General features: G+C 35.9%; 1 protein-coding gene across 8 annotated transcripts in view; it reads right to left on the bottom strand.

Moving 5' to 3' along the window:
- Positions 1–16359, bottom strand: part of WDPCP (WD repeat containing planar cell polarity effector) — a 785671-nt gene that overhangs the window by 68686 nt on the left and 700626 nt on the right. For 7 of the 8 annotated variants that reach the window (XM_074399199.1, XM_074399192.1, XM_074399206.1 and 4 more), the window contains one exon: positions 14071–14233. In XM_074399199.1, the coding sequence (XP_074255300.1) occupies positions 14071–14233 (163 nt within the window). Of the gene's footprint in view, positions 1–14070; positions 14234–16359 lie in introns of those variants that run through there. The other variant, XR_012517640.1, reaches the window with a different exon arrangement.

Raw genomic sequence — 16359 nt, 5'->3', positions numbered from 1 at the left:
TTTACCAAGTAAATGGAGAGCAAAAAAAATGCAGGAGTTGCAATCATAGTCTCTGATAAAACGTACTTTAAACCAACAAAAATCAAAAGAGACAAGGGCATTACATAATGGTTAAAGAATCAATGCAACAAGAAGAGCTAATGAACCAAAATATATATGCACCCAATACAGGAGCATCCAGATACATAAAGCAAGTTCTTAATGACCTACAAAGATACTTAGACTCCAACACAATAATAGTGGGAGACTGTAACACTCTACTGTCAATATTAGATTAACAAGACAGAAAATTAACAAGGATATCCAGGACTTGAATGCAGATCTGGACCAAGTGAACCAGACATCTATAGAACTCTCCACCTTAAATCCACAGAACATACATTCTACTCAGTACCACATCACACCTACTCTAAAATTGAGCACATAATTGGAAGTAAATCACTCCTCAGCAAATGCAAAAGAATGGAAATCATAACAAACAGTCTCTTAGACCACAGTACAATCAAATTAGAACTCAGGATTAAGAAACTAACTCAAAACCGTACAACTTCATGGAAACTGAACACCTGGCTCCTGAAAGTCTATTGGATACACAATGAAATGAAGGCAAAAATAAAGATGTTATTCAAAACCAATGAGAATGAAGACAAAATGTACCAGAATCTCTGGGACACATTTAAAGCAGTGTCTAGAGGGAAATTTATAGCAATAAATGCCCAAGAGAAGTGAGGAGAGATCTGACATCAATACCCTATCATCAAAATTCAAAGAGCTAGAGGAGTAAAATCAAAAAAACTCAAAAGCTAGCAGAAGACAAGAAATAACTAAGATCAGAGCCAAACTGAAGGAGACTAAGACACAAAAAAACCCTTCAAAAAATTGATAAATCCAGGAGCTGGTTTTTCGAAAAGATCAAGAAAGTAGACAGACTGCTAGCCAGACTAATAAAAAAGAAAAGAGTGAAGAATTGAATAGATGCAGTAAAAAATGATAACGGGGATATCACCACCGATTCCACAGAAATACAAACTACCATCAGAGATTGCTACAGACAACTCTATGCACATAAACCAGCAAACCTGGAAGCAATAAATTTCTGGACACTTGCACCCTCCCAAGCTTAAACCGAGAGGTTGAAAATCTGAATAGACCAATAACAAGGGCTGAAGTTGAAGCAGCAATAGCTGACCAACCAAAAAGCACCCAGGTCCAGATTGATTCACGGCCGAATTCTACCAGACGTCCAAAGAGGAGGTGGTACCACTCTTTTTGTATTGTTTGGTAAAAAAGGGAATCTTTCCCAAATCATTTTATGAGATCAACATCATCCTCATACCAAAACCTGGCAGAGACTCAACAAAAAAAAGAAAACTTCAGGCCAATATCCATGATGAACATAGATGCAAAAATCTTCAATAAAACACTGACAAACTGATTGCAACAGCACATAAAAATCTTGTCCATCACGATCAAGTATGCATCATCCTGGAATGCAAGTCTGGTTCAACATACACAAGTCTATAAATGTAATCCACCACACAAACAGAACCAAAGACAAAAACCACATGATCATCTCAATAGATGCAGAGAAGGCCTTTGACAAAATTCAACAGCACTTTATGCTAAAAACTCTCAATAAACTAGGTATCAATGGAATGTATCTCAAAATAATAAAAGCTATTTACGACAACCCCACAGCCAATATCATACTGAACACACAAAAATTGGAAGCATTCTCTTTGAAATCTGGCACTAGACAAGGATGCCCTCTCTCACCATTCCTATTCAATATAGTATTGGAAGTTCTACCAGAGCAATTAGGCAAGAAAAAGAAAGGGTATTCAATTAGGAAAGGAGAAAGTCAAATTGTCTCTATATGCAGATAACATGACTGTATATTTAGAAGACCCCATCGTCTCAGCCCAAAATCTCCTGAAACTGATAAGCAATATCAGCAAAGTCTCATGATACAAAACCAATGTGCAGAAATCATAAGCATTCCTATACACCAATAACAGACTAACAGAAAGCCAAATCAAGAGCAAACTCCCATTCACAATTGCTACAGAGAGAATAAAATACCTAGGAATACAACTAACAAGGAACGTAAAGGACCTCTTCCAGGAGAACTACAAACCACTACTCAAGGAAATAAGAGAGGACATAAACAGATGGAAAAACATTCCATGATCATGGTTAGAAAGAATCAATATTGTGAAAATGGCCATACTGCCCAAAGTAATTTGTAGATTCAATGTTATCCCCATCAAGCTACCTATGACCCTCTTCACAGAACTGGAAAAAAACACCTTAAAATTCATATGGAACCAAAAGAGAGCCCATATAGCCAAGTCAATTCTAAGCAAAAAGAACAAAGCTAGAGGCATCACACTACCTAACTTGAAACTATACTATAAGGCTACAGTAATCAAAACAGCATGGTAGTGGTACCAAGACAGAGATACAAACCAATGGAACAGACCAGAGGCCTTGGAGGCAATGCCACACATCTACAACCATCTGGTCTTTGACAAATCTCACTAAAACAAGCAATGGGGAAAGGATCCCCTGTTTAATAAATGGTGTTGGGAAAACTGGCAGAAAGCAGAAACTGGACCCCTTCCCAACACCTTACACTAAAATTAACTCCACATGGATAAGAGATTTACACATAAGACCTAACACCATAAAACCCTAGAAGAAAACCTAGGCAAAACCAGTCAGGACATGGGCATAGGCAAAGACTTCATGATTAAAACACCAAAAGCTTGGCAATAGACAAATGGGATCTAATTAAACTCCAGAGCTTCTGCACAGCAAAAGAAACAATCATTAGAGTTAACTGGCATCCAACAGAATGGGAAATAATTTTTGCCATCTACCTATGTGACAAAGGGCTAATATCCAAATCTACAAAGAACTTAAACAGATTTACAACAACAAAACAAACAAACCCACTCAAAAGTGGGTGAAACATACTTTTCAAAAGAAGATATACATGAGGCTAACAAATGTATGAAAAAATGCTGATCATCACTGGTCATTAGAGAAATGCAAATCAAAACCACATTGAGATATTATCTTATACCTGTTAGTATGACAATCATTAAAAAATCAGGAGATAACAGATGCTTGAGAGGATGTGGAGAAACAGGAACACTTTTACACTGTTGGTGAGAGTGTAAGTTAGTTCAACTGTTGTGGAAGACAGTGTGGTGATTCCTCAAGGACCAAGAAATAGAAATTCCATTTGACTCAGCAATCCCATTACTGGGTATATACCCAAAGGATTATAAATCATTCTATTATAAAGACACATGCACATGTATGTTTATCATGGCACTGTTTACAATAACAAAGACCTGGAACCTACTCAAATGCCCATCGATGATAGACTGGATAAGGAAAATGTGGCACATATACACCATGGAATACTATGCAGCCATAAAAACCGACGAGTTCATGTCCTTTGTAGGGACATGGATGAATCTGGAAACCATCATTCTCAGCAAACTGACACAACAACAGAAAATCAAACACTGCATGCTCTCACTCATAGGCAGGTGTTGAACAATGAGAACACATGGACACAAGGAGTGGAGCATCACATACTGGGAGCAGTTGGGGGGGTAAGGGAGGGACAGCAGGGGTTGGTGAGGTTGGGGAGGGATAACGTGGAGAAATGCCAGATATAGGTGATGGGGTGATGGAGGCAGCAAACCATATTGCCATGTATGTACCTGTGCAACAATCCTACATGATCTACACATGTACCCCAGAACCTAAAGTTCAATTAAAAAAAAAAGAACAGTAAAAACAGATAGACATTTCTGTCGGTTCTGCAATGGCAATATTTCATGATTTTGAAACACACATTTCAGTATTTCATTGTTGAATAACAAAGCTACAGGAGCTCCATATCTGAGAATAAGTGCTTACAGAAAGCAAAACAAAAAAAGCCCCTTAGAGGGAATCAATTTAAAATGGAGCTGAAAATCATAGTAAATAGTCACAGTATTATTTTATGAAAAAGTTAGAGGTAAAAACATATAGATAAGTTTATTTTGTTTTGTATTAATATGTTGTAATTTCAACTGTGCATGAAATTTTTTTTTTTTTTTTTTTTTTTTTTTTTTTTTTTTTTAATTTTGGACATGGAATCTTGCCCTGTTTCCCAGGCTGGACTGCAGGGGCATGATCTCAACTTACTGCAATCTCCACCTCCAGTGTTCAAGTGATTCTCCTGCCTCAGCCTCCTGAGTAGCTGGGACTACAGGTGTTTGCCACCACACCCGGCTAATTTTTGCATTTTTATTTATTTATTTTTTTGAGATGGAGTCTCACTCTGTTACCCAGGCTGAAGTGCAGTGGCTCGATCTTGGCTCACTGCAACCTCCACCTCCTGGGTTCAAGTGATTCTCCACCACAGCCTCCCAAGTAGCTGGGATTACAGGCGCCTGCCACCATGCTCAGCTAATTTTTATATTTTTAGTAGAGATGGGGTTTCACCATGTTGGTGAGGATGGCTTTGATCTCTTGACCTTGTAATCTACCCGCCTTGGCCTCCCAAAGTGCTAGGATTACAGGTTTGGCCAATGTGTCTGGCATATTTTTAATCTTAGTAGAGATGGGGTTTCACCATTTTGGCTAGACTGGTCTCAAACTCTTGACCTCAAGTGATCCACCTGCCTCAGCTCCCAAAATGCTGAGATTACTATTGTACCCAGCCATCTGTGCATATATTCTTAGACAGAACAAAGAGTCAGTCACTTTGATTTGCTGAGTGGTGAATGGTTCTATTTTTTCTGACCAAATTGTCTTACAGTATGATATGGCATCTTTAGCTTCTTATTTGACTTTCACACCATACAAGATCAGAGAGAGGGCCATTTATAAAAAATATTCAAAGACTTAATCATTTTCCTGAGGGCTTCTATTAATACTCTGAGAAATTCATTTGCAGTTTAAAAAAATTATTCTTATTGAATCTCTCTTTCTAGATTAACTGGTCTAAGTGCCTTTTCTTGATTTATCAATAATTCTTTTTTATTTGTATGTATTTCTTTTTAAAAAAATTTTGTTGTACTTTAGGTTCTGGGGTACATGTGCAGATCATGTAGGATTGTTGCATAGGTACATACATGGCAATGTGGCTTGCTGTCTCCATTCCCCCGTCACCTATATCTGACATTTCTCCACATGTGATCCCTCCCCAACCTCCACTGTCCCTCCCCTATCTCTCCCTACAGACCCCAGTGTGTGATGCTCCCCTCCCTGTGTCCATGTGTTCTCATTGTTCTACACCTGCCTACAAATGAGAACATGCGGTGTTTGACTTTCTGTTGTTGTGTCAGTTTGCTGAGAATGATGGTTTCCAGATTCATCCATGTCCCTACAAAGGACATGAACTCATCATTTTTTATGGCTGCCTAGTATTCCATGGTGTATATGTGTCACATTTTCCTTGTCCAGTCTATCATTTGGGTAGGTTCCAGGTCTTTGTTATTGTAAACAGTGCTATGATGAACATACATGTGCGTGTGTCTTTATAATAGAATGATTTATAGTCCTTTGGGTATATACCCAGTAATGGGATTGCTGGGTCAAATGGAATTTCTATTTCTAGGTCCTTGAGGAATTGACACTGTCTTCCACAATGGTTGAACTAGTTTACATTCCCATCAACAGTGTAAAAGTGTTCCTATTTCTTCACATTCTCTCCAGCATCTGTTGTCTCCTGATTTTTTAAATGATCACCATTCTAACGGGTGTGAGGTAGTAATCTCAATGTGGTTTTGATTTGCATTTCTCTAATGACCAGTGATGATGAGCATATTTTTATATGTTTGTTGGCCTCATATATGTCTTCTTTTGAAAAGCATCTGTTCATATTCTTCGCCCACTTTTGAATGGGTTCATTTATTAATTGTAAATCTGTTTTAGTTCTTTATCAATAGTTTTATATGAGCTCTGAACATTTCTCTAACATCTTTTTCATTGACTTCATGAAATTTTGTTTTTGCAAGATTTTCAGTTGTTTTGAAATGTGTTTGTATTGCTGTGTTGGGCGTTTAAATAGCTGACAATCAGTGAAAATACTGATTAATATTTCATAGGTGGCAATAAATGCTAGTCTTCACTGGGGAGGGATATTTGAATGGGGAAAGGACTGAGTTTACAAGTAGTTAACTTTTTACAAGGACTATTGTTCTATGCAAACTCATAACTACAGGGACTTAGATAATGAATATTTGGGTAATAAGGAACCCCTATTTTATCTTTGAATGCAACTTATGAAGTTTGAATGCTCTGAGCTTTGTGGGATGAAAATACTATGCAAATAGTAAATGTCACAAGAAGTCAACTACTAAAGGTTAAATATTTCAAAATACGTAATACAGATAAAGCTTTATACATGAAATTATATCTCATTTGACTTAAGTTACTAAAAAGAAAATGAAGCATTCTAAGTGAAAACACTTATTAAAATACATAAACTTTGCTGCCTTTGATATCCTAAAGTTTTGTCTAGTTCTGATACCGGAGGACTAACTAAAATTCCATAAAAGAGCTGTGAATCTATAAAGCAGCTCATTTCCTTCCAGCTTTTCTTGAGACATCTTAAAGCCACAATAAAATATAACTTTTCCTTCTCTATAAGCTTTAGTGGGTCAGAAAAAGAAACAAAGAAAATAGGCCAGATTAGCTAGAGAAAAAAATGAAAATCTTTTTATTCTTCAACTCCCACTGTCTTTCTCAGATTATCAGTTTTCTTAAACATAGCTATAGAGTCAGTGAAAACTTGTAAACATCTTTAGATTGCCAAATTGATGATAACCCTTTTAATTTTATATTTTAAAAGAGCTTAAGATTGTTTATCTTCTTTAAAATAGCCATATTTAATCATACCAAGGCTTAGAAAAGGATGGCTGTAGTGAGTTTCTAGTTTCATAGGCAGCAAACATAAAACACCTGGTGGGCACAATTGAACCTACAGTTTTATCTAATGTACATTAAAGCTACCTTAAGAGTTCAATACACTGGCAATGCTTAGTATATTCTACATTTATTTCAGTTTAAGATACAGAAATGGACTTCCTAGACATATGCCATATGTTCTCCTCTTATGCCAAGTTAACAAGAATTAAAAGACTGAGATGAATAAACAAGGTCAACTTAGGCTGAGCCAAATTAGACAATAGAATAATTGTCAGATTGTCTGTTGGCAGGGACAGTTTGTTTTGAGCTAATCTTCATGAATTATAGTCTGTAATTTTTTTTTCCTCTGATAAGTCTACTGCCAGGCATTCTGTTGACAATTTCTTTGTTTTTTAAACACTGAAATTTTTCATCCATTATATTGCTTATAGGCATACACCAGGATTCTAAATAGATGAGTATTTTTGGTTTGTTCCACTAAACTGCTTAGACATGAATCAAATGAAATCATGTCAAAATTTAATAACTTTTAACAGGATTGTATTTCATTTGGAGTTTCTTATGTATGAATTCAATACCGGTTTGTTATAATAGCAGGAACCCAACCAGTATTGTGGTTAATTTCTAGCTGTAACTATCAAAGTAGATATACTTGCTACAAATACAAGGTTTATTTGTTCTACAATAAATAACTTTAGACCTTGGAAAGAACAACCTAATATAAATGAGAAAATTGAGGCAACCAGAGAAGTTGACTTATTTGAAATATAAGGACTAGTTTAGGGCTGTACCTAATCTAATTATTTTTAATTTAGGCCTAGGATCATTCATTTTGTTTATATACTGTATGACATGGTTTGGATCTGTGTCCCCGCCCAATCAAATTTGACATGAGAATATGTCAAATTGTAATCTCCAGAGTTGGAAGTAGGACCTGGTGGGAGGTGGCTGGATTGTGGGAGTGGTTTCTCACGAATGGCTTAGCACTGTCCCCTTGGTGCTGTTCTTATGATAGCAAGTGAGTTCTCATAAGAACTGGTTGTTTAAAAGTGCGTGACATCTCCCCCCAAGGCCCTCTATTCTTCCAGCTCTGACTATATGAAGTGCTGGCTCCTTGTTTGCCTTCTGCCATGACTGTACGTTTCCTGAGGCCTCCCCAGAAGCTGGGCAGATGCTAGCATCATGCTTCCTGTACAGCCTGAAGAACAGTGAGCCAATTAAACCTCTTTTCTTTAGAAATTATCCAGTCTCAGGTATTTCTTTATAAGAATGTGAGGACAGACCAATATAATGTTTAAGTCTCAAATTTGTTACACATAAATGTGTATGTATAAAGATGTAATTTATAACAACACAAAGGAGCAAGAGGAATGGAGCAAAGTTTTTATATACTACTGTTAAATTGGTATTAAAACAAACTAAACGGAGGTAAATTAAGAACCACGAAAGAAAAAGCCTTCAAAGAAATCCCAAGGGTACTAAAATACCTACTTAACACAAGAGAAGGCAGTAAGTGTGGAATAGATGTAATAAAAAGCTACAAGAAATGTAGAGAATGATAGGAAAATGACTGATGTAAATCCTGACTTACTAGTAATTACATTAATAATAAATGGATTAAACCCTTAAATTAAAAGGCAGAGATTGGAAGAATGAGTTTAAAAACAATCACTTTCTAATCCTTTTATATATGTGACAGTATGTAAGAGACAAAGTGAGAAACTTTAAAAGAGAAATAAAAAAATACATATTTTTTCTTCTGTAAAGTAAGTATCCTTCAATTCTTGTTGTGTTTTCATCAGGAATGAGAGCTGAATTTTGTCAAAGGCTTTTTCAACATCTATATAAATAACTGTGTGATTTTTATCAGCCTTAGATCTATTAATGTGGTGTATGAAATTAATGGATTTGGTAGCACTAAAAACAGCCTTGTATTTTCAGGGTGGATCCAGGTGTTGGATTTTGTTCACTAATATTTTACGTAATATTTTTACACTGATATCCATAAATGATAATGGCTTATCATTTTTCTGTGGAAAAGTTACTTTCAATGCTTTGGAATAATTTATAGAGCATTGGGAATATCGGATCTTTGAAGGTTTGATAGAATTCTACCCAGTCATTTGGGCCTTTTGCTCTTTTACAGGGTAATTTCTTAATAACTTTTGTCTATTCCTTTTATGAAAATTGGTATGCTTCAGATTTCTAAATTCAGTGGTAGACACTTTTGGCAATCTGTATTTATCCAGTATATTATCTATTGTTTTGTAGGTTGTCAAATTCATTTGCATAGAAATTTGCAAAATAGTCTCTTAAGATTAAAAGAAAAAAATCCTCTCCTGTTTAAATAGTTAAGTACTCCCTCCCTCCCTCTGCCATTTCTTATTTTGTATGTTTGTGTTTTCTCTCTCTTTTTTGATCAAGTTGGTCTATTTTGTTGTTTCCAAATCTGATTTCTTAATTACATCTATTGCGTTTTTTTTTTTTTTTTTTTTTTGGTCTTCTACCTGAGATGTCAGTAATCTATGGATTATGGACCAGTTGCCTGTTTTTGTGACTTGTTTTTTGTTTGGTTTGTTTTTTGCTTTGGAAATTTCTTTCTTTTTTTTTTTAAATTTTAATTGTTGCCCAGGGGTTCAAGTGATTCTCCTGCCTCAGCCTCCCAAGTAGCTGGGACTACAGGTACGTGCCACCACACCTGGCTAATTTTTGTGTTTTGAGTAGAGATGGGGTTTCACCATGCTGGCCAGGCTGGTCTGAAACCCCTGACCTTGTGATGCGCCTGCCTCAGCCTCCCAAAGTTCTGGGATTATAGGTGTGAGCCTCTGCCACCCCGGCTAATTTTTAATTTGTATGGATACATAGTAGGTGCATATATTTATGAGGTACATGAAATTTTTGAGACAGGGTCTTGCTTTGTAACCTAGGCTGGAGTGCAATGGCTCAGTCAGCTCACTGCAACCTCTGCCTCCCAGATTTCAGTAATTCTCATGCCTCAGCCTTCCTAAGTTGTGAGCCACCATGCCTGGCTGATTTTTTTTGTATTTGTAGTAGAGACAGGGTTTTGCCATATTTGCTGGGCTGCTCTCGAACTCCTGGCCTCAAGTGATCCACCTGCTTTAGCCTCTCTAAGTGCTGGGACTATAGGCCTGAGCCACAGTGCCTGGCTGTACATGAGATATTTTGATATAGTTATACAATGTGTAATAAGCATATCTGGGTAAATGAGGTATCAATCACCTCAAGGATATATCATTTCCTTGTGTTACAAACATTCTAATTATACTCATTTATTTTTATAAAATATACAATAAATTACTGTCCACTGTAATCACCCCATTGTGCTATCAAATACCAGATGTCACTCATTCTATCTAACTGTATTTTTGTACCCAATAACCATCTCCCGCCAACCATCAATTACCTTTCACAGACTCTGGTAACCATTATTATACTTTCTATTTCTATGAGTTCAATTGTTTTAATTTTTAGCTTCCCACAAATGAGTGAGAACATGGGAAGTTTGTCATTCTATGTCTGGCTTACTTCACTTAACATAATGTCCTCCAGTTCCATTTAAATAAAGTTTTATTGGACCACAGCCACATCCATTCATTTATGTATTGTCTATGACTGTTTTTGTGCTACAACAGAGTTGAACAGTTGCAGCAGAGAACATATGGTCCATAAGCCTAAAATATTTACTCTGAAACCATTTAGGAAAAAGTTTGCCAGTCCCTGATCTGTCTCATTAATTTCTGCTTTTATCTTTATTATTTCTTTCCTTGTGCTTTATTTTGGTTTAGTTTCTTGTTTTTTGTTTTTGTGTTTTTAAAGCTTTTAAGTTAAAATTAGTTCCTTTGTTTTATTTTTTTCCTGGTAAAACTGCTTAGTGGTATCAGTTTTCCCCTGATTATTATTTAAATACATCTCATAGGTTCTGAGGTGTAGTGTTTTATTATAATTACTTCTTAGAAGTAATTATAAGAAAGTATAATTACATTGATGTTGTATTTCTTCTTTGATCCAAAAGTTGTTTAATAAAAAGTTTTAAAATTTATACAAGGTGGGGCATGTAGGTTTTTGCTAAACATTGCTGGTTGTATTACATTGTGATTGAAGAGTGTTTTTAACATTTAGTGAAATTTAATGATATCTTTTGGCAACTAACATGTTTTTTGTAAATATTCCATGAATTCTTAGGAAGAAAATGTATTATCTGTTATCAAGGAATAGAATTTGATGAATAGTCATAGTATCCACATTATTATGTTGTTTAGGTATTATTTCTTGTTACTTTTTGCCTACTTGATGTATCCTGTAGCAAGCATATTGAGTTAGGCTAGGTGTGGTGGCCATGCCTATAATCCCAGCACTTTGGGAGGCCAAGGCAGGTGGATCACTGGGACCTAGAAATTCAAGACCAGCCTGGGCAACATGGCAAAACCCCATCTCTAGAAGAAAATACAAAAAATTAGCTGTGTGTGGTTGTCCCATACAAAAATTAGGCTGGGCACCGGTGGCTCATGCCTGTAATCCAGCACTTTAGGAGGCAGAGGCAGGCGGATCATAAGGTTAGGAGATCGAGCCCATCCTGGCCAACATGGTGAAACCCCGTCTCTACTAAAAATACAAAAAATTTAGCTGGGTGTGGCGGCACATGCCTGTAATCCCAGCTACTCGGGAGGCTGAGGCAGGAAAATTGCTTGAACCAGGTAGTTGGAGACTGCAGTCAACCAAGATTGCATCACTACACTCCAGCCTGGGGACACAGTGAAACTCTGTTTCAAAAAAAAAAAAAAAAAAAAAAAATTAGCCTGGCATGGCAGCATGTGCCTATAGTTGCAGTTGCTCGGGAGGCTGAGGTGGGAAAATCACCTTAGCCTGGGAGGTCCAGGCTTCAGTAAGCCATGACTGTACCACTGCACACCAGATTAGGTGACAGAGTGAGACCCTGCCCTAAATATTAAAAGGTAAAACTGCTAGGTAGCTGAAGATAATAGCAGTCGCCTATGTTGCTGAAGATAATAGCAGTTGCCTATGTTCTATTTCCTAATACTTCTTTTATAAACGATACAGAACATTATAAAAGGAAAAAGGAAACTACATGACAATCATGTTCTCAGCATGATTTGAAGACAGAAAATGTCCAAACTTCAAAATAATTGTAAATAAAATGGAAAAAAAAAACCCACCAAATGCCAGTACATGATCTCTCTAGCTCCTGATACTCTGGTACACTGGAGCATGGACTATAAGGAAGATGCAATAAAGTACCATGCAATCTGAAGAGGCAGTTTTCAAAAAGAATAGCTTCTCAGGGGGAAGGCAGAAAGAAAGGGGCACTTTTGACATTTGGGTGTGAAGGAAAGAAGAAGCATAAGCAGGAAAATACCAGACAAGAGAAAGCCAAAAAATGAGAGGTCATAAAATCCCATCAAGAATTGGTGGTCCAGGCGAGGTGGCTTACACTTGTAATCCCAGCACTTTGGGAGGCCAAAGTGGGTGGATAACCTGAGGTCAGGAGTTCAAGACCAGCCTGGCCAACATGGTGAAACCCCATCTCTACTAAAAATACAAAAAAAAATTTAGCTGGGCATGGTGGCGGGCACCTGTAATCCCAGCAGGAGAATTGCGTGAACCCGGGAGGAGGAGATTGTAGTGAGCTGAGGTTGAGCCATCGCACTCCAGCCTGGGCAACAAGAGTGAAACTCTGTCTCAAAAAGGAAAAGAAAAAAAGATTGTGGAAAGCTTAATTAGCCCTTCTTTGTTTTTCTCATCTCCAGGATCTCTCTATTGAATTTTTGGCTGGTTTGTCATTCTGTCACTTGCCCTAATCAAGCGAGCAGAACTTTGGCTTTCTCTGTTCATTTCCTATCAAGTTTGTCACTTTTACTGACAATTGTTTGCTACTTTTATTTGACAATCCTGCTAGGCAGAGTTTTTCCACCCTCAGCTCCAAATCAAGTCAACTGTTGGTTTTCAAAGCCAGTCCTACCCTGGTAGAACTAGTTTGAAGATGGGCAAGAGGATGGAAGCAGCATCAGGCAAGAAAATAAGATACTTCTACTTTATTACTAGAAGTTCAGCAATTTTGCATGAATAAATGCTTCTCAGTTTGTTTGCCTTTGATTTCCAGAGCCCAGAAATGGTGGCTTTGTCTGGTTTTATATTTGTTTCTTGGGGAGAGGATTTGCTGACATCCAAATAAACACTTTCTTACTTGGAAATCCTCCCCCTCTTTATTTGCTGTTAACCTGTATAGTTTGAGGAATTTTTCTTGAAGTTATTATAAGTGGGTATGTATAATTCATATATACGAATTTTTTAATATGGCCTCTTTACAATTACTGAAAATAGGATCCTCAAAAGCAGGAATGTTATCCATAAACCAGGGACCAAATCTGACCCACTGCCTATTTTTATAAATAAAGTTTTATTCTAACACAGAAACTCTCATTCATTTATATATTATCTGTGGCCGCTTTTTCTTACTGTAACAGCAGGACTGAGTAGTTGCAAAAGAGTTTGTGTGGACTGCAAAGCCGAAAATTTTTGCTATCTGGCCCTTTACATAAAAAGCTTTCTGACCCCTGCTTGAGAGAATCATTATCATAATTAATACTATAATTATCACTGTAAATAACATTGCTTTTATCTAGTTTTTAAATTTCATATTTCTTCATCTTCTCAGTAACCCCATGTAGCAAACTGGACAGATATTTAAACTGTCATCTATCAGATTTCAAAAACCAATGGTAAACTTACATTAAAGAAATATGATTATAAAAACTATAATTCAAACTACATATTCTAAAAAATTAATATTTATTAAAGGTAATCTAACAATCCTAGAATTAAACAACAGAATACAAACAGAATTCAATATGTCATAGTAATTTCATTTTGGCCTAGAATAACATTTATTGCAGCAATATTATTTTTATAGTCACTTTTGCCATTCATTATGCTTGCTCTGAATAACCAAACTACTGCCAAGTCTGACCCGTGAGAAAATGCACACTTTTCTCCTTGACATTTTGAAATACTCTTGCTTTGCTATTAGTTCAAAATTGAACAGGTAATGCTAAATACTTTATGGAGTGATTTCCTGTGTTCAACATTTCTTACCTGTTAGAAGAGCCATTCAGTATTCTTTGTCGTACAGTATGTCTGTGGGATGAACCAGAGGGAGGGAGGTTATCTGGAAATGAGTCTTCCACTTGAGGTGCTAAAGACAGGCCAACAGAAGCTTCATTTAGCATATCCCCTCTGTCCAAGGGCCCCAGTAGTTCTGTTAAAAACGATTAATATATGAGTTAAATACTAAGTACAATTTCTGCTAACTCCCTGATAAGTAAGATTACAGAAAAACTTTCACATATCCCAGTGGAACTTTTCTCTTTATTCTGTCAATTTGAAAATCTTGTTGTCCCAGTCTCCTATGACTTCTGACATTCTTATACTTATCTCAGCCAGGGGAGTTTGATAATAGAATCATGAATGTTTTCAAGCTCAGATTTTAAAAAATTCATTTATACCTTGCTTATATATAGTGTTTTTAACCAGCATATTATTAATTAAAAGTTTCCTTGTTTGTTTTTAGCCAATTACTGGAATATTTTATCCTGGATTGTTGCAAGAAGTGATTTTACTCTTTCACCTATAGCAAACAATTTGAAAAGGAAAGAAAAATATTTTTCCCAATATTTGCTTTCAATTAGCATTTTAAATTTTATAGGAAGATATATACTCCCATATCTTAGAGCTATACAGAGGTGTATAGAGAGAGACTGGCAACTTTGACAGGGCATTGTTTAAAAACATTGTTTGAAACATAATGAAGCTGTGAAAAATATATTTTTTGTAAGAAATATAAATCTTATTAAAAAACAAACACACAAAAACCTCTTAGGACTACTGTGTTTGTGTATGTATTTAAAGATTTTTAACTTATGAAAAAACTGTAATTTTTATCATCTTAAATGTTTTAAAGCATACCATTCAATACTGTTAAGTATATTCATATTGTTGTGAGGCAAATCTCCAGAACTTTTTTGTCTTGCAAAACTGAAACTGCACCCATTGTACAATTCTGCATTTGCCCCTCCCCCGCCTGATAACCAACACTTTATTTTCTGTTTATATGAATTTGATAACTTTAAATCTTGTGTAAGTGCGATCATACAGTATTTGTGTTTTTGTTACTGGCTTATTTCACTTAGCATAATGTCCTCAAGTTCTATCTGTGTTGTAGTATATGACAAGATTTCTTCCTTTTTAAGACTGAATAGTAAGCCATTTTATGTACATACCATGCTTTGTTTTTCCATTCTCTCTCTATTGACATTTGGGTTGCTTTCACCTCCTGGCTATTGTGAATAATGCTGCTATGAATATGGATGTGCTAATATCTCGGAGACCCTGCTATCAGTGCTTTTGAACATATATTCGGAAGGGGGATTGCCATATCATACAGTGGATCTATTTTTATATTTTTGAGGAAACATTATACTAATTCATTGTGGTTCACCGTTTTGCTGTATCTTCTTGGTGAATTGATTCATTAATCATTATATAGTATCCTTCTTAGTCTCTTATGAGAGTTTTTGACTTAAAGTCTATTTTGCCTCATATTAGTAAAGATATCCCTGCTCTCTTATGGTTATTATCTGCATTATCTTTTTTCATCCTTCATGTTTAGCCCTTCTATGTTGTTAGATCTAAAGTGCCTGTATGCAGCATATCATTGGATCCTATTTTTATTATTTTTATACATTTAGCCAATATGCCTTTTGACTGAGGAGCTTAACTGCTTCTCTTTAAAGTAATTACTGATATGGAAGGATTTTCTGTAGCCTTTTTGTTACCTATGTCCTGTATATCTTATGGCTTTTTGGACCCTCATTCTTCACTTACTGTCTTTGTGTCTTATGGATATTCTGTAGTGACATTCTTTTGACTCCCTTCTCAATTCCTTTTGTGTGCATTGTATAGATATTTTCTTACCACTGCAATTGTAGAAACTATCTTTATTATTATTATTACTATAAGTTCTGGGGTACATTTGCAGAGCATGCAGGTTTTCACATAGGTATACATGTGCCCTGGTGGTTTGCCACATCCATCACCTGTCCTCTACATTAGGTATCTTGAAGTTATAACAAATCTATTTTAGGGTAGTAACTTAATTTCAATTACACAAATTCTCCTTTATAGAGAAGCCCCCTTATGTTATTGTCATAAATTACCTATTGTGTATATTGTATACCAGTTAACACAGATTTATAATTGTGTGTGTCTGTGATTTACTTTTAGACTCTTTACAAAAATTAAAAGTGGATTTATGCACCAATATAGGATCTATATTTATTTAAATGTTTATCATTAGTGGAGAACTTTATGATTTCATATCACTAT

The sequence above is a fragment of the Saimiri boliviensis genome, chromosome 1 (assembly GCF_048565385.1).
Source record: "Saimiri boliviensis isolate mSaiBol1 chromosome 1, mSaiBol1.pri, whole genome shotgun sequence".
In the NCBI taxonomy this organism is placed as follows: domain Eukaryota; kingdom Metazoa; phylum Chordata; class Mammalia; order Primates; family Cebidae; genus Saimiri; species Saimiri boliviensis.
Note: the sequence above shows the minus strand (reverse complement) of the source record. Positions and strands in the feature narration are given on the sequence as shown.